This window comes from Cololabis saira, chromosome 6 (genome assembly GCF_033807715.1).
Source record: "Cololabis saira isolate AMF1-May2022 chromosome 6, fColSai1.1, whole genome shotgun sequence".
In the NCBI taxonomy this organism is placed as follows: Eukaryota; Metazoa; Chordata; class Actinopteri; order Beloniformes; family Belonidae; genus Cololabis; species Cololabis saira.
In genome coordinates, this window is record NC_084592.1 from 22,718,931 (window position 1) to 22,742,770 (window position 23,840).

Here is a 23,840-nt window from a genome sequence, read left to right on the forward strand (position 1 = left end):
GTTGTATAAAACACATACTCATAATTGTGGGATGAAACACAACTGATTATATAATTTTTCTGTGATTTCTTTTTTTTTTAGCTTTGTAATACTGACCCTTAACGTCCTTCTCATGTTGATTAATTAACATTTCTGGAGAGTAATCAGCAGGGGAAAAAAACTACACTTTCTCAGCCTTATTGGTTTCTTTTTCCCCCAGACCAGGATTTTCATGCAGCAGGACATGCATTTAGATCAAGGATCACAAAACACGTGCCCATTTTCCAGAGCAAAATTTGCAGATATTTATCAACCTTTTTTTTTTTTTTTTTTTAATGCAAAGACATTTACTGTAACAGATCATTCTTTGGCTTTCGAAATATAAAGCTTCCAGTCTATCGCACCATAATGAGCTACACACACACACAGTCGTACATATTAACAGTAAAACCTTTTTTGTTAAGTGTCTTTCAGCAGGTAGGAGTCACGTTGGGCACGGAGAGAAAGTGCATGTCAGGGAATTGATCTTTGATCTGTAAAAACAGATAAGAAAATGTTACATGGTATCAGCTTTACAAGCAGGTATTATTTGATTGGACCCACGTGGCATCGACAGGGTGATCAAACGCTCACGTTTTGAACACGTCTTACATTTACAATGGTTCATTACCTGTCGGTGGGGCTTAACGGCTCAGAGCAGCATTGGCCAATCAGGTTAGCTTGTGAAGGCCTCGAAGTCAGAGTCTGAAACAGGAAGTAGAAAGTGTAAGACAGCAAACTTATGTCTCTTCTGCACATGTATGTCTGCAACATTTCTCATGCAAATGGCCTTTATCCATTTGTTCAGGAGAACCGTGAAAGGAAAAAACTGCATTCTTCTACAGAAACATAATATTTGGAAAAATGCTAGTTGGATTAACAGATTCCTTGTAAATAATGGGACATTCATGAATGTTACTGCCATATTAGGAAAAAAAATAACCCCAACTCCTCTTTTGCCTCAATGTTTTATTAGTTATTTCCTGTTTAACAGTCACATGGTAGTACAACATTTAATACAAATAACACACGCTGATAGATATTTGTTAAAGAATCCACCTGCCTCCTTTCTCATTCCATCGCTACACAAGTGAATGTATATAAAAAATTATCAATATTTGAAAGTTAAAACAGTCCCTTTTGCTTGAATCTGTCACATTGTTTGAGCCGGTTACAACATGTACCTTAAAGTGAGAGCAACAATGTATAAAAAAAAAAGAAAAAACAAGCACTTGTGAATTATATGTCATTATATATACTCAAAAGCATTTTTTAATCCATTCCTTAATACTTCAAGTCATATTTATTTCAAACACTTCTGTATTTTGGCACCAACAATTACATTTAATTTCAGCTTTAGTCACGTCGACTCAGCAACGTTTTTAAAATTTTGTGATGCACTTAGAAAACTATTTTTACCTTGCAATTCAGCTGAAACATGATAATCCCAGAGCACCAGTGACGAAGTCCTTTCACACACGGAATCATACATGCACACACTCCTTTTTCACAGAAAACACCCAACCTGCATTGCGTCATTTAAATTCTTACAGCTTCAGTTCAACGGCAGGAACGCACATTAAACATGAGTTTCATTCAAGATTTAGACCAAATCAGCCGAGGCTGATACTGATATGCTTGCAAATTAGACACTTAATTTAAAATGTAAACATAATCTCTTTATTATTTTATTTTTTTACATTCCTTCTTCTTCATGTATTAAGCACAATTATTTTGTGCTGAGAATTGATGCACTTGTCCCTCATAAAACAGCTCCTCAAACTGTAACTACAGCTACAGTGTGAGCACCTCTCAGCAGGAAGCCTCTGTTCCTCTCTGTAAGGCATTTCTGTTCCCAAATCATGTGTATATCATTTAGCTGGAATACGGAATCTCTTTTGACTGAAGTGTTTCTGTCACAATGAAAACTGCTACAGAAAGCTCTGCGGTCCACTCCCATCGTTCGTTTCAGTCCGGCATTAGTGCAACAGTCCGGTTACATTCGCTGAGTCTCGATGAGAAAATTCTATGGCAGCATCTCAACTGACCCCAATTCAAACACACACAAAAAGAACCACGTGCACACACATTTCACTGATGTACCAGTAATGCACTCCCATGCTCCCTTTACCAGCTGTAATCAAGCAACCAAGCCATAGCCCTTTCAAGCTTTGTTTTATTGGCACACTAAGCTCACATTCCAACAATCTCCTGCAGGGGTTTAAACCTCAAATTGGTCCTCAATTAAAGCCCTACCTTTCCTCTCTCGTCCCCTCGGACCTACTGTTTACAGTCTATGGAAACGTTTGGCACATTCAGTTACATTCTATAATCATCTGTTTAGCTCTCCATTCATGAAAAAAAGCGATTTAAAAATGTGTAGGTAGATTATGTGGGCCAGCAAAATCAATCACCGTCAAGTAATTCAAAAACGTATTTTCCTTCAAGGGTGTTACAAAGTCTTAAGGCGCAGCCTCGAAAAAGAAAAAAAATTAACAGTGGAGTCTGGCTGTGGCTCACACGGAGGTAAGTGGAATATCAAAAAAACAAACCAAATTAATGCAAACACACTGCCTTAGCACACAACACAGCCACACTTCTTTTTCTTTTTCACACAGCCATCACAGCTTTTTATCACAGGTTTGACCCCTTCGTCACTGCAGGGGCCCGGCAGTGTGGAGTTGGCAGCTGTGGGTGACTCGGGGGAGGATCCTGACTCACTGGTTTCCTTTCTCTCCGTTTCACACGTGCCACCGTGCCCTGGGCCCACTTTAAACTGACCCTCATCCTTTTTCTCCCCTGCATTGGACAAATCTGCATATTTCCCACTGTTAACCCCACTTCCTCTACAGCCCTTAGCCTTGTCTTTGCACACACCCCCAGCACCTGATATGAAGTCGGTAGCAGCAGCTCTCTGTTGAGCTTCCATTTCTGACAGGCTGCACGCCAAAGCCATCTGAAGGTCTTCGTCCTCCTCGTCATCGCTGCTTCGTGCGACACCATAGTTGCAGAAGGGCGCGGAGCTAAATGAACGTTGTGCTGCTCCAGAGTGAGGGCTGGGCCGGTGTCTGTCCGACTCCATGGGGGATTGGTTCTGGATCTGCGGCTTGTGGGAGGACTGTTGGGACTGTCCTTCTCTTCGGCTGAGCTCCAGAGCAAGAGCCATTTCGTCTTCAACACCTGGGAAAAACACACACGACAACATTGGAACGTCTGTGCACAATCAACAAATAGCAACAAGGACACACACAACCACAAAATTTCCCATCTTTAATTGTTACCATCATTAATAAACAATGCAGCTTAATGTTGATGTCACCATTCAGTGTTTATATACACACATGCAGGTGAATAAAGGGAAATTATTATTTGCTCATCACACTGTCTTACCATTTATTAAAACACTCTTTAATACCCCGTCCTCCTCAATCTCCACTCTTTCCTGCCCGTTCTCCTTTATCCTAAAAACACAAAATCGAAACTAAACATATATACATACATTCTTTTCTTCTCTCTTTCTTTTTTTTAAATCTAATTATGAGACGTTTGTAATACTAACAAATTAAAACCCTAAGAAATTACTAAATTATCCCACTGAATTCAAAGAGACAGACTGTAATTTACTCCAACTCTGTTAGAGTTGACCATTTAACGACAATCGAAAGCAATTCCCTCAGACACTTAAGGATATGAATCTACGTAGACTTTTAAAATCAATAATGGTAACAAGTTTTTCTCGGACTGTCACATCCAGATCATTTTAGTAAATAAAACTAAATGGCAATAAAAACTTTACTTTTAAATAAAGTGTGATAGATATCACATACTTCTTTGTGGTGGTTCGCCTCCCATTCATGATGCGAGTGGAGGTAGAAACTGATTTGAAGTTACCACTTCCTCCACCCATTCCTCCACCCATGCTCTCCATCCCGTCCAGACCCCCGAAGGAAGAAGAAAAAGAGCTGAATTCAACTGGAGAAAAACAAATGACCCGAAAACAAATTAAAGGTTTTTTGGAGGGGCGGGGTTTGTGTGTGTGTGTGTATACATATATATATATGTATATATATATATATATATATATATATATGTATATATATATATATATATATATATATATATATATATGTATATATATATATATATATATATATATATATATATATATACACACACACACATATGTATATGTATACACACACACACACACACACACACACACACACACACACACATATACATACAACATATGTATATATACAAATTAAACATTTTTGACGCTCTTTCGCGGACTCCATCTACGCAAATCCAACACGACTTCATCCTAAGTGTGAATGTAGGTGGGTCAAACTGCACAAATTGCACTTATTGTAAGAAAATAACTTTTTTTTAAATATTTTGGAAACCAATTTTCCAATTGTTCCTGCGCAAACTCCTCATCAGTTTTACCTGTTTTTACTCTTAATATAGCCTAAGGAATCGGTGATTAAAACACTACAAAGCTGCTCAGTGTGCGTACACTATGACCTCTACAAGATTACAACTCTGAACGTTTACTCGAATGCTCACCTCTAGTTGAAGGAAAAGAGAAGAATCGACTGGGGCCAAGACGTGAAGAAGGGCCTCCAAATGAAGAGAAGTCATCTGGATGGCAGAAAGAGTCACGTTAGCATGTATGGGTGTGTGGATAAATGGAAACATGGTAAACGGAGATGGTGATTCACGTCAGAGAGAAAAGTGTTATGGTACAGTATTTTAAACTGATACGCGATAGACTGGTTATTTTGACAATGTGTTTTCAGGTCCATGTCAATCTTAATGTCACAAAAACGACAGTATCAACCAGTGCTGGACTAACATGAACAATTCTCCAAATTTAGTGCACTACATAGTGACTGTGACTGACCAAAGAGGCTTGCAAAAGGGTCCTGGCCACCAAAAAACTCCCTGAACACCTCATCTGGGCTGCGGAATGTATAGGTGAATCCTGAGAAATCTGATGGAAAGTCTGAGCTGGAAGAGTCTGCAAAATGAAAACATCAGGGTCAAGCGAGTAAACACGAAACAAGGAAAGATGTGAAGATGAAAGTGGGGGAAGAGAAAGAGAGAAATCCAATTTGAACAAACTGCACATTTTATGTGAGAAATCATGATTATTCATCTTAACAAGAGCAAAGGTATATTTCCAATTACCTGTATGTCGCATTCTGTCATTTCCATATCTGTCATATGATTCACGTTTGCTCTCTGTTAAAAAGGAAGGGGAAAAATACACATGTATCTGGCTTTTTATCTCGCATAACAGAGACAAAAATATCAGAGCAACAACAGTTTTGAAATTAAAACAAAATTAAGGGTAAAGAGTGGAGGAGAGACATTAATATGAAAGTTTCTGATAAAGATATTACCCTCTCGTAATAAAATATTCAAAAAAAGAGCCATAATGTGAAATCTGGCTCATAATAGAACTTTGGATTTAGAGATTTTTTTAAATATATATACTGTATACTCAGAGGTACCAGCAACAACAGGCCAGAAGCCCAATTTCCACATAATTGTTTGAAGCTTCTTTCTTTTCTTTTTTTTTTTACATATATATTAGGGGAATAAAAGCTTGGGGGGCATCTTCTGAAAATCTGAAACAAGAGAAACAAAACGAGCACACAAACCTTTGGAATTTGCAAGAGGGAAAAACAAACAAAGAAGGCAGAGATGAAAACAGCAACCATTCTAGTACTCTAAAGTAAAACTAAGACTAGGGTAGTGCAATTATCTGTCCCTGAAACGTATCTGTCCTCAAAAAAACACACGCGCATACACACACAGAGATACATTAAACAAATGTGGGGATAAAGGCTTCTTTTGTGACATACTGTCAGACAGGACTTCATAGGCCTCAGCAAGCTCTTTGAACTTTGTTTCTGCCTCCTCCTTGTTGTCAGGATTTTTGTCTGGATGCCACTTCAAGGCCAACTTCCTGTACCTGAATACATCAAACACACACAGAGTCGCCGACAAATGTGGATGCCAGACATACAAAAAAAAAAACACATGCAGCGTATATAGATAGATAGATATATGTATATATGTATATATATATATATATATATATATATATATATATATATATATATATACACATAGATATATATATATATATATATATATATATATATATATATATATATATATATATATATATATATATATATATATATATATACACATAGATATATATATATACATATATATATATATATATATATATATATATATATATATATATATATATATATATATATATAGCACTCACTGGAAACAACAAGCAGGGCACAGCGGAAAACCAAACACAAACTAAACTCAGGGGGTCCTCCTCCATGTTGCAAACTATTCATCCATCCCAACACGATGACATGATTGTGTTTTGGCTTAAATCAGGCCAAAGATTTTCCAAAACTCCAGATACATAACAACAAAAATTAAATGACTTTGTATGATAATTATAATAATAATAACAATATCCTACAAAACCATTCAATGTTCGATACTGCCAGGAGGTTGTAGTGGTCCGCCACGGTGCTTCTTGTCACGCTTGAAAACACCACCTTAATTATTATTATTATTATTATTATTATTATTATTATTATTATTATTATGACATTTGTTACAAAGTGTAAACCTCTAACCCATCATTGCATTCTGTACTCCGAGGCTGGCTTACCTTCACTGACATGGTGGAGGCTTAGTCATTGGTACTTGTTCATATACAAAGCTATATTAGGTAAACTTCCATTTTACATTTGTTTTCTGATCAATTTGAAAGCCATCAGTAGTTACAGTATAGTCTGAGATCAAATGATGCTATCCTGCTGTCCATATCAAGTGCAAGGACCAATCTAGGGAAGAAAGCCTTCAGCTGTTCTGCCCCACTTGCTTGGAATAGCCTCCAAAAAGACCTGAAGCTAAACACATTAGTGTCATTGTCTGATTTTAAAGCTCTTACAAGTGCATTCTTAAATGACTCTGTTGGTACATGTCACTGTCCTTAAGTATTGTAACTTATTTACTGGCACTGTTTTGTGATGTATTTTGCATTGTACTTCTATTTCTGTTGTTGTTGATTTGTTGTTTTGTCTGTAACTTTTGAAGCTGACATTTTTGGCCAGGTCTCCCTTGAAAAAGAGATCCTCGATCTCAATGGGACTAACCTGGTAAAATAAAGGTAAAGTACGGTAAAATAAAAAAATATTATTATTATTATTATTATTAATAATAATATTAATAATATTATTATGATTATTATTTATTGATATTATTCCTTCAAAATCATCTGATAATTCCTCCATCACAAAAAAGCCCTATAATCCCTATGATTTATGTTTTTATAAGTTAACATGAGCTGCCTGGATAGGCTGCTGTTCATTGATGTTTATGTTTATATTTGCAACAGCTGATAGCTCTTGCATTTAATGGTGCATTTAGTAACAAGCGGGAAATTTTGCTCTCCAAATTTTGACTGTTAAATTCAAATACAGAGAACGAAAATAAGAATTTTGGATTTCCTACTTTGAATACAAAACATTAGACTGGCAGAGTGATGTTAGCTCATTTATTTCAGTTAACTATTTGTTGGAGGATTTAAACAGGACACACTCTCAAAATACTTACGCCTTCTTGATGTCATCTTGTGTGGCTGTTCTGGACACTCCCAGGATGCTGTAGTAGTCCACCATGTCTCCTCCTGTCACTCCTCAAAACAGCACCCTGAAAATACAGCCATGCAGTCAGTTCTGAGCTTTGTGGATGCAAAGATCCTGCATTAGCCAATTAAAACCCCAGAGCTGAACTATTATCATACATCTTCAAGAAGAAAAGAACAGGTTAATGAAACACAGCAGGTACTGATGAAAAAAGTCACGTGTATTAGACACATTAATATTTCCTGTCTGACCACGGGCAATTTAACAAATAAATGTATTTTACTTGAAGCCCCCACAGACCAATGCATCAGACTGGAAACATACATTTTAATTGGTGTGTATAAGACAATGATGATTTTTAATAAGTTCCAATTAAAATGTCATTTCACAGTTCTTTAACCTTGTCAAATCATTTTCCAATGTTTAATAGCAATAAATGTTTTACTTTTATCATTATATTGTCATTGTCTGTTCCCTCCAGTTGACAAATGTCCATTATTGAAAACGTTTTAATACATTGAAATGATGAGCTGACAGAGGTGTCAAGTAACAAAGTACAAATACTTCGTTACCTTACTTAAGTAGAAATTTTGGTTATCTATACTTCACTGGAGTAATTATTTTTTTGACTTTTTTGACTACGACTTTTTACTTTTACTCCTTACATTTTCACGCAATTATCTGTACTTTTTACTCCTTACATTTTAAAAACAGCCTCGTTACTCTATTTCATTTCGGCCTTTAAAAAAAACTATCCAGTTAAATTGCTCCATCCGGATAGAGTGAATTTGGTTGTGGTTGTTTCAGATGTTCTTGTCCAGTTTTGTTCTTACATCCGTTCCCTCAGATTCCTGCAACTAAACTTGGATGTACATTCCAATAAAGGTTAGGATAAATGATAACATGCCTCTGAAGTTTGACTTTTTGCACCATTACAATACTTATAGGCAACTAGTCATCATATCTTCTGCTCTCTGAAACACATGTTAATGCTCAATAGTACACATATATGCTTCTTAGTAGTTTTGAAACCAGTACTTTTATACTTTTACTTGAGTAAAAAACTTGAGTCTATACTTCAACTTCTACAGGAGTATTTTTAAACTCTAGTATCTATACTTCTACCTGAGTAATAAATGTGAATAATTTTGACACCTCTGTGAGCTGACATTTTTAAAACGATTGAAATGACTGAAGCGTAAATCTTACTGCATTGAAAGCGAAGATCTCAGTGCAGTCAGCAGTCACACAGACATGTTCACCACCATACCAATCTCATTAGAGGCCTAAAAAACTTCCATGGCTGATGGGGGGGCTTCCAAACTGAGGCAAAACTGCTAAACTTAACTTTGTGTGTCCCCTGGGGAGCATCCACGCGCTCATGCAAGTATTATTACTGCGTTATTTCTAGTACTGAGGCATCTGACAACTGCTGCTGACACGGCACTGGGCCTGCAAATGCAGAAACACAGCAGATGCACTCGCAGGCACAGGTGCTGCCTTAAAGCTGACGCACAGCCTACGGCGTAGGGTACGCCGTAGGCTGTGCCTACGGCGTAGGCGACGCGCAACGTACGTTGCGCGTGGCCGCGTACCTTACGCCGTAGGGTCTGCGTCGATTTAACGCGGAACCATAAATTGCCTGCAATTGACAGCAGGAGCGCCGTCAGGATTGTGCGGTATTCCTGAGGCACATTTCCTATTATGGTAAAGTTTGTCAGAAATGTACTGCAGCGCTGGTTAATAACCTACCGTTGGAGTATTTTGGTCCAACTACTTAAGCCGTTTACCTGTTAGTGTCCACCGCTTTGGTGATGACAGTGAGTTCGAGTTTATTCCCTCTTATCTGAAGAAATACGGTGTTTTCTTCGTGACAGCAGCGCGGCCACCTCCCAGCTGTGTCAGCTAACCTCTCCGCCGTCCCGAAAGGAGGATATTCTACAACCTAATATTCCCGTAGCGGCACCGTTACACCTCTGCGGTCTGCTCCAGTGTTATTGACCGGCGAGAAAAACACGCAGACCGGTTCACGTTTCACGTGTTACGTCACCGGCTGGAGGGAAAAAAAAAAGCCTCTCTAGAACATGCGAGTGTTTTCAGGCCTCGGTGGCCCCGCCCATAGCCCCGCCCAACCCGAGCGCTGCTCTGTACGTCAACCGTCAACGTCGCCGCCATATTGGATGTGGCAAGACTGCGCTGTAAACTAATACAAGTAAATTGACTTATTTTCATAAAACGCCTTTCTACAAAGAAATTTATGTTTTACGTCTCATTTATTCATTCACACACGCACTATTTTTTATTTTGTGATTGTTTTTAAATAGATGTAATTTTATATTTTGTATTATATGTCCTAGATATTGTTGTATTGTATTTTGTTGTATTGTTGTATTGTATATGTTGTATTTATTGTTAGAAAAGCCCAACTGTTAGAAAAGCCTATTGTTAGAAAAGCCCAACTAGGGACAGGAGTTGCAAATTAGCAATAGCTATAAACTCTATGTGCAGAACATCAGTTGCTGTCATTGTACTGAAACTATGTTTAAACTGCATTGTCCCTATCAACTAAACCAATAAAATAAAAAATAAAAAAATAATATACTTGGGAAACAGTTAGGCACAGTCGCGTTTTCCTCGCTACCAGTATGTATCAAATCAAATCAAATGGTTCAAATGTTATTTTGTAGTCTGAAAAATGGTTCAAATGTTATTTTATTGTCTGAAAAATGGTTCACGTTATTTTATTGTCTGAAAAATGGTTCAAATGTTATTGTCTGAAAAATTGTTCAAATATGTTATTTTTTATTTGAAAATTTTAAAATATGTTTTGTTGATGAGAAAATATGTTTCTCTATTTTTCTTATTTTTGTGAGGGGGGGATATATATTGTTTTTCGGCACTACCTTGTTCTCTATAGCTGATATAACATGAATTACTCCTATGTGGGTTCTTATTTTTGCCATCTGAGAATTAAATTAAAATATATTTGGTGGCTAACTGTTTCCCAAGTATATTAGCGCGTGTGGGAATGAATAAATGAGACGTAAAACGTACATTTATTTGTATAAAGGCGTTTACAGTGCAGTCTTGCCACATCCAATATGGCGGCGACGTTGACGTATCGCAGCAGCGGGCAAGACATCTCGATGCGGCGTCTACGTATATATGTCTATGGTTGCTCCTAGATACGGTTGTTAGGGTTACCTAAACCGTTAAAACCAACGGTCTGGCTCCGACAAGGCTAGGGTTGCCAACCGTCCCGTATTGAGCTGAAAAGGGACGCACTTTGTCCCGTATTACGGTGAGAGGCAAAAAATAGTCAATGGAAAATGGCATTGAGATGTTAAGGTTTGTCATTTTGTATTTAAGTGAATTGCTGGATAATTTGTTTTCCATGTGTTAATGGCATTCAAAAATATGCATCTTATTCAATTCAGGTTCGAGTCAAATATAAAATAGTTTCACTCAAAAACAAAAAAAATTCACGCCAGGAAGGGTGAAGGCAATCGGGGTGAGTTGTCCCTAAATTTCTCAGGGAGTAGGCATCCCTAGACAAGACTTAGGTTAATACTTTTGCAAAATTTTAAGATTAACCTAAAAGCAGCCGAGGATATAACTATTATGTGGCGGCCAGATTACTTGAATATAACCAGCTCAGAAAATCTCGTTTGAAATTGCATCCTTGGCTTTTGAGACAATCGAAACGTTTCATCGGCTTTTATTAGTTCCATCAGGTTAACGTTTCAATTTGAGGGTTATATTAGATTTAATTTAAATAGCATCCATTTATATTGGGTTTCTGTTTTGTGAAGCAATTTGGTTTTAAATTGATTTGGCTTAACTTGACTTTCTGGTCACTTTGCTGTCACCTGCTGGATTAGGCAGGAAGCTGCAGGGAGCGGGCTCGCCCGGCCATTTTTATGCTTTGGAGCCACTATTGCTGTGTAAAGACAGGATACTGACAATCACCCATCCTTGATCCTGCAAACACCCACTATATCAAAGTGAAAAAAAAAGGTTTATATCAAAACTGCTGAGGAAACTTAAGTTCTTTTGACTTATAAGATTGAAAAACTAGCCTTTTGCTGTGGAGTTAAAATGACGACAAGTGCATTTACATTGCTCAACAGATGTTTATTAATACTGACAGATCAACATCACAGATGTTCAGAAACTTGCTGGGAATGTTATGTTCAGAACAAGATGTGGAATGTGTGATGATGTTGCCTCAGTACTCCTCGCCCTCTTCATCTTCATCTCCCACGCTGTCAGTGCCCACCTCCTCATAATCCTTCTCCAGGGCAGCCATGTCTTCTCTGGCCTCTGAGAACTCTCCTTCCTCCATGCCCTCTCCAACGTACCAGTGGACGAAGGCCCTCTTGGCGTACATGAGGTCAAACTTGTGGTCCAGTCGGGCCCAGGCCTCAGCGATGGCTGTGGTGTTGCTCAGCATGCACACAGCTCTCTGCACCTTGGCCAGGTCTCCTCCAGGAACCACAGTTGGAGGCTGGTAGTTGATACCCACCTTGAAGCCTGTGGGACACCAGTCCACAAACTGAATGGTGCGCTTGGTCTTGATGGCTGCAATGGCGGAGTTGACATCTTTGGGCACCACGTCACCACGGTACAGCAGACAGCAGGCCATGTACTTGCCGTGACGCGGGTCACACTTCACCATCTGATTGGCTGGCTCGAAGCAGGCGTTTGTGATGTCAGCCACAGACAGCTGCTCGTGGTACGCTTTCTCGGCTGAAATGACGGGCGCGTAGGTGGCAAGAGGGAAGTGGATGCGAGGGTAAGGCACCAAGTTGGTCTGGAACTCTGTCAGGTCAACATTCAGGGCTCCATCAAAGCGGAGTGAGGCTGTGATGGATGAGACGATCTGGCCAATGAGCCTGTTCAGATTGGTGTAAGTTGGTCTCTCGATGTCCAGGTTCCTGCGGCAGATGTCATAGATGGCTTCATTGTCCACCATGAAAGCACAGTCAGAGTGCTCCAAGGTGGTGTGGGTGGTCAGGATGGAGTTGTAAGGCTCCACCACTGCTGTGGACACCTGGGGGGCTGGATACACAGCAAATTCGAGCTTAGACTTTTTCCCATAATCAACAGAGAGTCTCTCCATCAACAGGGAGGTGAAACCAGAGCCGGTTCCTCCACCAAAGGAGTGGAAGATGAGGAAACCTTGCAGGCCAGTGCACTGATCAGCCTGGAAAAATAAATAAAATATAGGTTTTCATTAATGAACCAAACTCAACCTTCACTCATCTCTATTCTACGACGGAGTATTAGGGCCAAACAAAAAAAGGAAATTACGAGAATAAAGTCGTAAAATTACGAGAATAAAGTCATAATATTACGAGAATAAAGTCATAATATATTATAAATATAACTTCACAAGATGCTCAATATTCCTCATTTTAACACAGGGAGAAGAAGCTCATAAATTATATTCTCGTAATATTACGACTTTATTCTCATAATATTACGACTTTATTCTCGCAACATTACGACTTTATTCTCGCAACATTACGACTTTATTCTCATTATATTATGACTTTATTCTCATTATATTATGACTTTATTCTCGCAATTTCCATTTTTTTGTCTTAGTTTGGCCCCAATACTCAGTCGTACTATTCTCTGATAGCTAATCAAAAAAAAAAAAAAAAAGCCATGTTTAAAAAAAAAAAAAAAAAGCCATGTTTAAAAAAAAAAAAAAATTTTAAAAATCTGTGTGTAAAACTAATTACGGCAAAATCTCACCAGTTTACGTGTCCTGTCCAAAACCAGATCTATGATCTCCTTGCCGATGGTGTAGTGTCCTCGGGCGTAGTTGTTGGCAGCATCCTCTTTTCCTGTGATTAGCTGCTCGGGGTGGAACAGCTGACGGTAAGTTCCTGTGCGCACCTCATCTGTAAAAATGACATTTCAGAAAGACGCATTAGAACCAATTCACAATACTCAAGGTAGGCCGGCAAAATGTCTCTTCATTTACAGATTACTGACCGATGACAGTTGGTTCCAGGTCAACAAAGATGGCTCTGGGAACATGCTTCCCCGCCCCTGTCTCGCTGAAGAAAGTGTTGAAGGAGTCGTCTCCTCCCCCGATGGTCTTGTCAGAGGGCATCTGTCCATCTGGCTGGATCCCATGCTCCAGACAGTACAGCTCCCAGCAAGCGTTGCCCATCTGGGCTCCGGCTTGGCCGACGTGCATAGAAATACATTCACGCTGTTAAAAAGAAAGAAAATCAATGTTAAAACTGCATTGATTGTGCAGCTGTGCATTGTGACCAGTTCCTGCTCATACTAATAAGGTTTTGCCATGTTCACCAGTGGACAGAGGGCAAAAACCCCCACCGATCTATTGTTACATCCCGTCACTTAACAGTGGATCTCGTGCTTTTGAATTGAGACTTAAATCAGATGAATTGATAAGATGGGGGAAAATTAAAAAAAAAAAAAAACGCAACTGATGAAATACTGAAAGCCTCTTTTGTGTCTGCACTAGGCTTGGTGCCCTTGAAGGAAAAAAAAAAAAAAAAAAAAGTTAGTAGCAGACAGGAAGGCTGTGCCTCAAGGAAATGGGAGGAAGAAAAGAAAAAGCCCCCCCCCTTCCCGTCCCCTCCCCCATGGGCGTCTCCTCCCCGTCCTGCGCAGCACAATGCTGTACTGCTGTGTAACTCAAGCCTGATTGATGGTTCTGCGTTAGAGCGACGCAGAACCTACGCCGTAGGCTCTGCGTCGATTTAACGCAGAACCATAAATCAGGCTTCAGGGATGCGTCTCTCCCATCGCTCCCACCCAAAACTCAGAACAAAATGGCGGCCATCTAACTCATACTGCAGACATGACCACTCCTATTTTCTCCGCTCTTTTTGTACTCCATCCCCCCACTGCCACGATTACCACCATTAATGTCAGTCCAGAAAAAAAGAAAAAAAAAACCCTGCATTTTCTTTTTTTTTTTACTTTCCTTCAGTTTGATTCAATAATTACGTTTTTGATTTAATGTACTTTAATCACGACAAAGCAGTGCCTAACATCTGCCCTCGATTTTCCAAGACTACAGAAACGCCCTGTAGTCCTTTGTCGTTATCACAACGCATTCTCCATCCTATATTTCAAACAGGCATGACATAAATAAATACATTTGCTTTCAACATTCTAGCTTGGCAGCAGGACAAAAGCTACATCTGTATCTGCACTCCCTGCTGCTGCAGAGGCCTGTCGAGAAAAACAATAGACCTGTCTGGAAAAAAGAATAGACCTACGTATTTTAAGCAGTGCGACGGTGAGAAACAACAAGAGGCGTTTGGGAAGAGAGAATGGGAAAAAAAATGTCATCCCACGTCACCAGACTAACAGTTACTCACCATTTTGTCTGCTTGTCCTTCGAACGACGTGGAGGATTCAGACACAAAGCTTGGAGTGCGGAGGAAAGGGAGAGCCGGGCCTTATATAGTGCGGGGCGGGGTGTGGCCTGGGGTGGGGGCGTGGCCTGGGCGGTGGGCGGGGCTTAGGGCGGCGGAGGAAGCAGCTGCGCAGTTTAGTGGAGGGAGGGAACAACCGTTAAGAAAAAAGAGGGAAGTCTAAGGCTGATTTATGGTTCCGCGTTACACCAACGCAGTACGTGCGCGTCGCCGCTTAACCTACGGCGTAGGGTGTGCGTCGATTTAACGCGGAACCATAATTCAGGCTTAATGCGGCCCGCTATTGTATTCACTCCCGCGCCTACATTGTCCTTCAGTTTCACATTAAAAACCAGTATTAGTGCAAAGGCAACCCTGTTTCATGCTTTATTAGCCTCGCCCCCGTGTTTTATTGTCTGTTTACTGTGAAACACTACTCAGAGCTCCATGGTTTGTTAACACACACACCCTTTTGAAGAGTTACTAATTAATTAATTAATTTTCCAGCCCAGTATCAAACATTTTCAACCTACAGACTGTGAGCAGGGAGAAATAGAGCATCCTGTTTTTTGGGGGGGTTTTGCGCATACACACAGACTCACAGGCCCAGCCCCATCTTATGTCTCGGTTTTATCACTGAGTCATCCCACGCACATGATCTGGACTACAAACAAAGGCTAATTCTGGCTAAATATTAAAGATGGATACTTCAAAGACAAGAAAGCATTGTATAAGTCATTACAAATAATTCATTTAGACTATACAAAACTGTTACAAATGATATGGCATAAAGGAGACTTTAAATAATTCAGAAAACACAGACAAAGAATGCAGCCTACACTATGCATCACTTAAAAGTGGAAGCTTATAAAACAGAAGCATTTCCAAGAAATGTCAAGATCTAGTTTCTGCCTTTTGTTTTGCATATGTGTGTGGTACCACTTTCAAGAAACCAGGGTTACAGAGGAGGGATTCACACGTAACTGGACTGGGATCCTATTGTTGCTGCAGGGCAGGCCTCTGTCTGAGTAAGAGCTAGGCTACACAAACAACCCCAGCCAGTGATTTCGCCAGTCATTTTCTCTTCCTCTTGTTCTCACAGAGTCACAGCTGAATAGTATATACAAACTGACATAGAAGTCCTTTCATAACTCGCATTCCTTATGGAAGAGGATACGGTGGGGGGATGTGCACGGGGGAGAGGGTTTGGTCTAAGTTTCTCACCGAGGAAAAAATGCAGAAACAATAACTTTAAACAATGACAAAAAATTATGTTAATTTGGTCTGAATGTAAATGCAGGGTTTATAGCTAGTACGATTACAAATTATTAGAGTACAAGCTATGTACTCTAATAGTAGTTATGTTTTTATTGAATGTGTACAACAATTTCAACAGTACAACAGTTTCAGATATGCACAACTTCTTTTTTATTTTATGGTCGTCATATTGGGATAAAATATCTAATCTGCTGACTCATGTTGTGGTTTTGCTGCTATTATTATTTGTTTATATTTATATTTGATACATTTTCACTCACCAAAGAAAAGATAAACATAAATGCTCAATTTTGAAACCAGAAAGAAATGTTAAGGTTAAAATCATTAAATCAACTCAGTACTCCTCTCCATCATTCTCCTCCATACTGTCAGCGGCAACCTCCTCATAATCCTTCTCCAGGGCGGCCAGATCTTCTCTTGCCTCGGAGAACTCTCCTTCCTCCATGCCCTCTCCAACGTACCAGTGGACGAAGGCCCTCTTGGCGTACATGAGGTCAAACTTGTGGTCCAGTCGGGCCCAGGCCTCAGCGATGGCTGTGGTGTTGCTCAGCATGCACACAGCTCTCTGCACCTTGGCCAGGTCTCCTCCAGGAACCACAGTTGGAGGCTGGTAGTTGATACCCACCTTGAAGCCTGTGGGACACCAGTCCACAAACTGAATGGTGCGCTTGGTTTTGATGGTTGCAATGGCGGAGTTGACATCTTTGGGCACCACGTCACCACGGTACAGCAGACAGCAGGCCATGTACTTGCCGTGACGCGGGTCACACTTCACCATCTGGTTGGCTGGCTCGAAGCAGGCGTTTGTGATGTCAGCCACAGACAGCTGCTCGTGGTACGCTTTCTCGGCTGAAATGACGGGCGCGTAGGTGGCAAGAGGGAAGTGGATGCGAGGGTAAGGCACCAAGTTGGTCTGGAACTCTGTCAGGTCAACATTCAGGGCTCCATCAAAGCGGAGTGAGGCTGTGATGGATGAGACGATCTGGCCAATGAGCCTGTTCAGGTTGGTGTAAGTTGGTCTCTCGATGTCCAGGTTCCTGCGGCAGATGTCGTAGATGGCTTCATTGTCCACCATGAAAGCACAGTCAGAGTGCTCCAAGGTGGTGTGGGTGGTCAGGATGGAGTTGTAAGGCTCCACCACTGCTGTGGACACCTGAGGTGCCGGGTAGATGGCAAATTCGAGCTTAGACTTTTTCCCATAATCAACAGAGAGTCTCTCCATCAACAGGGAGGTGAAACCAGAGCCGGTTCCTCCACCAAAGGAGTGGAAGATGAGGAAACCTTGCAGGCCAGTGCATTGATCCGCCTGGGGAAAAAAATCAATTATCCATAAATATTAATGAAGCAATTTTGTCAACCAAGCCAAAGCAAGGTTACTACATGTGGGCTCAGCACTTTCATCTCTATTCTCTGATAGAGAAGCCAAAAATGATGTAGACATTTCTACAAAATCATGTACATTTGAAATCCATGTATAAAACCAATAGCGCCAAAATCTCACCAGTTTACGTGTCCTGTCCAAAACAAGATCTATGATCTCCTTGCCGATGGTGTAGTGTCCTCGGGCATAGTTGTTGGCAGCATCCTCTTTTCCTGTGATTAGCTGCTCAGGGTGGAACAGCTGACGGTAAGTTCCTGCACGCACCTCATCTGGATGATATAATGATAAAGTTATTGATGGAGTAATCCCAACATTGAAATACAGTTCTATCAAAAGAATGTCTCACAATTCAGTACCGTGTCTGTCTTTGTGCTGTGCATTTTCTTAGTGCAACTTTAACAAAAATAATGCAGTTACAAAGAATCTTAAGTATGTATAAGTCAAAGCTAATGTCATACTCTCGTGGAAATATAAATATCATTGAGTATAAGTTTGGCACTGACCGATGACAGTTGGTTCCAGGTCAACAAAGATGGCTCGGGGAACATGCTTCCCCGCCCCTGTCTCGCTGAAGAAAGTGTTGAAGGAGTCATCTCCTCCCCCGATGGTCTTGTCAGAGGGCATCTGTCCATCTGGCTGGATCCCATGCTCCAGACAGTACAGCTCCCAGCAAGCGTTGCCAATCTGAGCACCAGCTTGGCCCACATGAATGGAGATAACCTCACGCTGCAGAGAGGGAGCGATGCTGTTCAAAGACCAGAAGCGCGTCTTTCTGCTACATGAAATTTAACTCAACCACTTGTCATTCTTTGAGGTAGATAAAGATCAAAAAGAAAGAAAAAACAAAACAAAAACAATAGAACTTCGGCTTCATTTATTACATCATGGTTGAATGAAAATGTTACTTAATCCTGAAGTAATACACCAACTTATCAATGCTGATCAGTAAAGTAGCACTTTGAAAATCCTAAACTCACCATGGTTTCTCTTTTTTCCAATGTCCAGGTATCAGAAAGAAGATGAAGTGAGAGAAAAACAGCTGAGCTGCTTTGCTTTTATACACGGCACCTGGGAGTCAATCTGAGCTGAAATCAGAGAACTTCTCAAAAGGGACAATGATAAGAGAAACCGCTTTACAAACACACACACAATGCCAAGGGAGGTCACCACCCTAGTCATTGTGTGTAATACTTGTGTTTTGCACCTGTGCTCATGAACCTCATATTTCAAAAAGCAGAAGCGGAACCCTAAAGGAGGGGAGGGTGACCTAAAGCAGTTAAACTTGGCAGTTGTTGAGTCGTGGTTTTATGAAGCTGCTTATGGCAGGATAAAGTCAGAAGAAACACCTCTCACTCTAAGACAGCTTCTCAGTTGCAGCATCTACGATGAAATACAAGCCAGGAGAGATCTAAGTGTCATTTTAGTTTTGACAGATTGGTAAAACAGAAGATTCCCATGAGGATTTAAGTGTTGAATTTCTCATGGTTCATAGAAGATCTCTGGATGAACGGATGCATGAGCTGGCTCCATCTATGTGTCCCTTCCACGGATAAAAGGACTCCAAAAAGCAAACATGAAATTGTGTTTTATAAGTGACTTAGTTCCTCCTTCACATTTGATTCCTTTGACCCTGAAGAATGACAAACATGATACATGTAACCTGCCTCATAAGGGGTTCTGCTGATTTGTGTAATGAATTACTATCTGGGATTGTTTTTCACTTATGCAAAAATCTGCTAAAGAACATTCCCTGAGTCCTGTCGGGGATTCAAACCTCGACATCCATTTGAATGCAATTTGCTTTAAAGTCACAAGATTACAGTTCTGTTCTCTATCTATCCCACAATGCTTTGTAGCTTTGAAGTAGCTGTCCTTTACTGTTGGCAGGCAAAACCTAAACTGCTGATAGACTGTTGTGGCCGTAAGGCACAGCATTGTGCTCGGATTTAAAACAAGTCAAGCAGCTTTTCAAGGTCAGAAAGCAGCAAATATGAAACTGGAATTCAGACCAAGGGGGAATGTTGACTCAGTAAGCTCCTGTTTTTACAACAAAACGCTGCAGCGGCAGTAATTCACCCATACTGTAAATCCCTTCCTGGTCTCACCATCTTTAATTCTAATAACAGGAAGAGATCAATACATTTTGGATGTAAATATGAAGTTAAAATCATTGTATCTCAGTGTAAAAAGAAATCCTGGTTGATTTGAGGCATATTGAATGTCAATTTTTTTTTGTCAATTTAAACCATAGTATTATTATTGCTGTGCTCTACTGCATAATAAACGCTCATCTTTAGCTCACTTTCATGTCCTTTAAGTTGAAATATCACTAAAAATCACACACATCTCACCACCATTGCCTTTACAGCAGTATTCCCGAAGTCATAAAGCGGTGACCCACTTCAATTGTACAAGAGTATACGTAGGTCCTTCGTTCATAGCTTCTCTCAGTGCTGCACAACTTGGCCTTTTAAGAACAGCCCATAATAATGCTACAGCTGGTAAAGAAAATAAAGAACCACATAAGATTCAGACCAGGAGAGAAAAATATATGATGATGTCATATGATATAGTTGTGCAAAATTCAGCTATGTATGAGTGTGATGGCTGCACCTGCAGCCCCACGGCTATAGATGGCAGTAACATCAAGCACCAACACTTTGGTTTATTTTGTTCACACCTTTATTTATATTGTGTTGAAATGCACAAATTCAATTTTTACCACGCTCATTTGGTTTACTTTGTGTATTCAACTTTTGTTTCTTTATGGTTTATTGATGTGGCGAGCCACGGCTGAGGGGATGTTGGAGACTCCAGGATGTAGCTGCCAGAAATTAAGGCGATTGGGACTGTACCAAGGGCTGCTACATCCTGGGGGGAAATCATGGGTTGTTTGTGTAAATATTCACTATAATTTAAGTTCATTGTATTCTCACTGTTTGGATTATATGTGTAGGTCATTTGTTAACAATGTTTAGTGTTTTATCCCTGTGTGTCATTGGTCTGATCAGCCAAGTTCCTTGTGTGTTTTTGTGCGGTGTTAGGTCAGTTTGGTTTTGTTTCAGTGCGGTGGCTGTTATTGTTTAGTTGCTTTATTTTGGGCCTCTTTTAAGGGCCCATCTTGTTATTTTGGTAATAAAACCCTCTTTTTCTTTAAAATCTTCACGTCCTTGTGCTTAACCAGCTTGGTCCTTCACAATGAGCTATAGTTTCTCTATAATACTTCCTTTTGAAGTTCTGTGATAAGTGATATCTCTCCCAACAACCAATCCTTAGAGACAGAAACAGAGATGATTAATAACTGGACTGATTTGCAGGTATCCATATACATATCCATATCCAAATGTATCACCTCAACTGGACCATCTGACTTCAACTAACTTATTAGCATGGTGCTTTTCCCCACTTACTTTTATCCACTGTGAAGTACATCATAGCGTGTTCAATACATGGATAAAAGTACAAGTGTTTGTTTTTGAAAACATTCAATGTTATTACCTCAACTACAGTGTGGGGAGACCTGAATCCCTCATGTTGTGTTCCGGTCAAATTTGACTGATTTAAAAGTGTTAGAATTAGTAGTTAATTTGATCAGAGCTAAGACTCCATGACTTTGTCCACAAAGAGGATTTCAATATTAATCTGCATACAATTTTGTGCTTTTTGTTCAACTTTACCACACTCACCGGGCGTTCCCAGTCAAAAATGACCGGCCAATAGAAATGAATGAAGGAAATACAGTTAGTGTAAAAACCTGAGCTCAAATACATCCCTCAAGTACATCGTCACTCAAATGAACACACACACACACACCACTTGGGTTGCTTGGCACCCTGCAGGAATCTTTGCCCAACAGAGTCTCTCTCCTACCGACGGGATCCACCCATCCCAGATTACAACAGGGAGAAAGGCGGAGTTAACAACCTCGATTAGGTATGTTGATTTTTTTTCATGTATTCCTTCTCTCTCATGAGATTGTTTGAACTGCACGATAAAAGTGAAACTTGGTTTTGGTGGAGTACACATTTATGAACAACACTGAGTCGGTTCTACCCATTTGAATGTGTAAACATATGTTTTACATGTGATTAGTTATAGTGACGCTTTGATTCATCATGCAAAACATGAGCTATCATTAGTATCTATTCATGCTATTATCTACATTTTGCACCTTTGCAGGTTACTGACTCCTGTCAGAGGAAGACAGTACATTTTTCAAGGGGAGGCTATGCTGGCACCCCATATTCAACAATGCCAACACTTTCCCCTGAACACCAGCCAATAGGATTGGTGAGAGAGACACAAGGTCAACAAAATCACTTGCTGCAAGAGAGAGAGGTCACAAACGGAAGAGGTGCAGCCTGCATGCGCCAATAGATGTGAAAACAAGCATAATGTGCCATAAATGCAATGCATATATTTTATTTAGGGATATTAACAGCTAGTTGCCTATTAAGAATCCTGCAAGACATATGAAACCTGTGCATTTATGTCCAACATGTGCATGAGACAAAACACATTGAAGTTTGAGTTAACTCCCTCCACCAAGTTTAGAAGCCTGATTATTCATCGGTTTCCTTTTTTTCTGTTATCAGGCAAGAACACATCTGATAGACTGATGAAAATTTGAATATTATTTTTATTTGTTCTTTAATGTATTAAGGCATTGATCTTTGAATGTTATAAAATTGTAGTGTATTGTTGGGATAATATTATGTGTACACAAATAAAATCTTCTGGTCACTTCTGACAACAAGTGTTGCTTTTTGTGACCGTACTGTATAAAACAAATGTCCTTGGGAACTTTCACACAAAGCAGTTTGAGATAAACAGTATAATATGTTTCATCTGATTATTTCTTATAGTCAAAATAATCCAGAAATTATGGTTTTTAGAAATCAAATTTAAGATGCATAAACTCAGATAAATGAGGCATACAGGCCATAAAGAACAGACAGAAATTAAAAACCTGTAACATTTACAAGAACATAAATTGATTAAAAAACCAATGCAACAAATTATGTATGTTTTTTTTTTTTTTTTTTTACAGTTTTTATGATGACTCTTAATAGAGCAGTCATTTTTTGACCAGGAACACAACATTGTTTAACCTGAAATTAACAGAATATAAGGGTTATATTATATAATAATACTGTTTCTGGACTCATTGTGGGAGTGGCCACTTTATTAGGCATACATCTCACATCTCTTTATAAAGACATTCGTGAGGACATACTGTATGTCCTCACCAAGTGGTGATCGTATGATACAATCACCACATCTAAGTTTATGGAGTGTACCCGTTTAAACTTTACGAAGACTTTGGATGAAACAACTGCGACCTCTAGCGTCGATAATATGAAAGCGCCATCACATGAACTGAAATAAAGGTTGAGTTGGTTTAAGGTTTACGTTCCTGCATGACCCCAAGAAACGTACTGCTTTAATGACCCACATTGTCCTTCATAATAAAACTGTCCCTCTCGTATTGGCACCATATCTGTCAAGTCTCCCGTTTTGGCCGGGAAACTACCGTATTTCACCCCTCTTTCCCGCCGCCCTCCCGTATTAGTATTTTCCCGTAAATTTCCAGTTTTATCATATAATCATTTTTAAACAGCAAACTGAATTGTCACTAGCCTCGCGAGAACTGCCACCTGCTGTAGCCTGGATGGTAGTTCTCGCGAGATTAGTGGCGACAACGGGAGCGAACTCGGAACAAATCAGAGAGATGGATGGATGTAACCATAGACATACCTATATATATATATATATATATATATATATATATATATATATATATATATATATATATATATATATATATATATATATATATATATATATACATATATATATATGGGATGTACCGAGAGAAGATATTTCTGACAAAAAAGAAGAAGACTTGGTGTAAATATCTCTAAAAAATGGGAAACCAAATTTACTTTCCTAAAGAGGAGATGCAGAAACATGCGTCTCTGTGTCATCAGTCATTAATGCCAGAGAGCCACATGAGTGAAAATGACAACTTAAAGAAAATGTAAATGTTTCACT

General features: G+C 39.6%; 3 protein-coding genes across 5 annotated transcripts; all 3 read right to left on the minus strand.

Moving 5' to 3' along the window:
• Positions 1 to 270: 270 nt before the first annotated feature.
• Positions 271 to 9,806, minus strand: dnajb2 (DnaJ heat shock protein family (Hsp40) member B2). 3 transcript variants are annotated; one of them, XM_061723724.1, is made up of 11 exons: positions 9,509 to 9,800; positions 7,687 to 7,782; positions 5,892 to 6,001; positions 5,212 to 5,265; positions 4,925 to 5,041; positions 4,588 to 4,662; positions 3,846 to 3,990; positions 3,409 to 3,479; positions 2,905 to 3,198; positions 650 to 723; positions 271 to 512 (listed from the first exon to the last, which is right to left on the minus strand). In XM_061723724.1, exons 2-10 carry the CDS (start codon positions 7,749 to 7,751, stop codon positions 695 to 697), a joined length of 960 nt encoding a protein of 319 aa, XP_061579708.1. In that variant the 5' UTR covers positions 7,752 to 7,782; positions 9,509 to 9,800; the 3' UTR covers positions 271 to 512; positions 650 to 694. The 3 variants fall into 3 exon arrangements, with proteins under 3 accessions (XP_061579708.1, XP_061579707.1, XP_061579706.1); XM_061723722.1 differs by lacking the exons at positions 271 to 512; positions 650 to 723 and having other exon boundaries at positions 735 to 3,198; positions 9,509 to 9,803; XM_061723723.1 differs by lacking the exons at positions 271 to 512; positions 650 to 723; positions 5,892 to 6,001 and having other exon boundaries at positions 734 to 3,198; positions 9,509 to 9,806.
• A 2,025-nt stretch (positions 9,807 to 11,831) lies between these two features.
• LOC133446032 (tubulin alpha chain) lies at positions 11,832 to 15,140 on the minus strand. The gene is made up of 4 exons (XM_061723719.1): positions 15,092 to 15,140; positions 13,725 to 13,947; positions 13,482 to 13,630; positions 11,832 to 12,924 (listed from the first exon to the last, which is right to left on the minus strand). The coding sequence occupies exons 1-4, from the start codon at positions 15,092 to 15,094 to the stop codon at positions 11,947 to 11,949; spliced, it is 1,353 nt and encodes a 450-aa protein (XP_061579703.1). The 5' UTR covers positions 15,095 to 15,140; the 3' UTR covers positions 11,832 to 11,946.
• Positions 15,141 to 16,724: 1,584 nt separating this feature from the next.
• Positions 16,725 to 18,800, minus strand: LOC133446034 (tubulin alpha-1A chain-like). Its single transcript, XM_061723721.1, has 4 exons — positions 18,764 to 18,800; positions 18,290 to 18,512; positions 17,907 to 18,055; positions 16,725 to 17,711 (listed from the first exon to the last, which is right to left on the minus strand). Exons 1-4 carry the CDS (start codon positions 18,764 to 18,766, stop codon positions 16,740 to 16,742), a joined length of 1,347 nt encoding a protein of 448 aa, XP_061579705.1. The 5' UTR covers positions 18,767 to 18,800; the 3' UTR covers positions 16,725 to 16,739.
• Between the last annotated feature and the right edge of the window lie 5,040 nt (positions 18,801 to 23,840).

Coding starts and splice junctions, on each gene's coding strand:
- dnajb2 (XM_061723722.1), bottom strand. CDS start 7,751: ATGGTGGACTACTACAGCATCCTGGGAGTGTCCAGAACAGCCACACAA. Junction 5,042..5,211: donor TGACAGAATGCGACATACAG/GTAATTGGAAAT, acceptor TTCATTTTGCAG/ACTCTTCCAGCTCAGACTTT. Junction 3,991..4,587: donor CTCTTTTCCTTCAACTAGAG/GTGAGCATTCGA, acceptor GTTTTTCTCCAG/TTGAATTCAGCTCTTTTTCT.
- LOC133446032 (XM_061723719.1), bottom strand. Junction 13,631..13,724: donor CCTGGAACCAACTGTCATCG/GTCAGTAATCTG, acceptor TCATTTTTACAG/ATGAGGTGCGCACAGGAACT. Junction 12,925..13,481: donor TGGACAGGACACGTAAACTG/GTGAGATTTTGC, acceptor TTATTTTTCCAG/GCTGATCAGTGCACTGGCCT.
- LOC133446034 (XM_061723721.1), bottom strand. Junction 18,056..18,289: donor CCTGGAACCAACTGTCATCG/GTCAGTGCCAAA, acceptor TATATCATCCAG/ATGAGGTGCGTGCAGGAACT. Junction 17,712..17,906: donor TGGACAGGACACGTAAACTG/GTGAGATTTTGG, acceptor TTTTTTCCCCAG/GCGGATCAATGCACTGGCCT.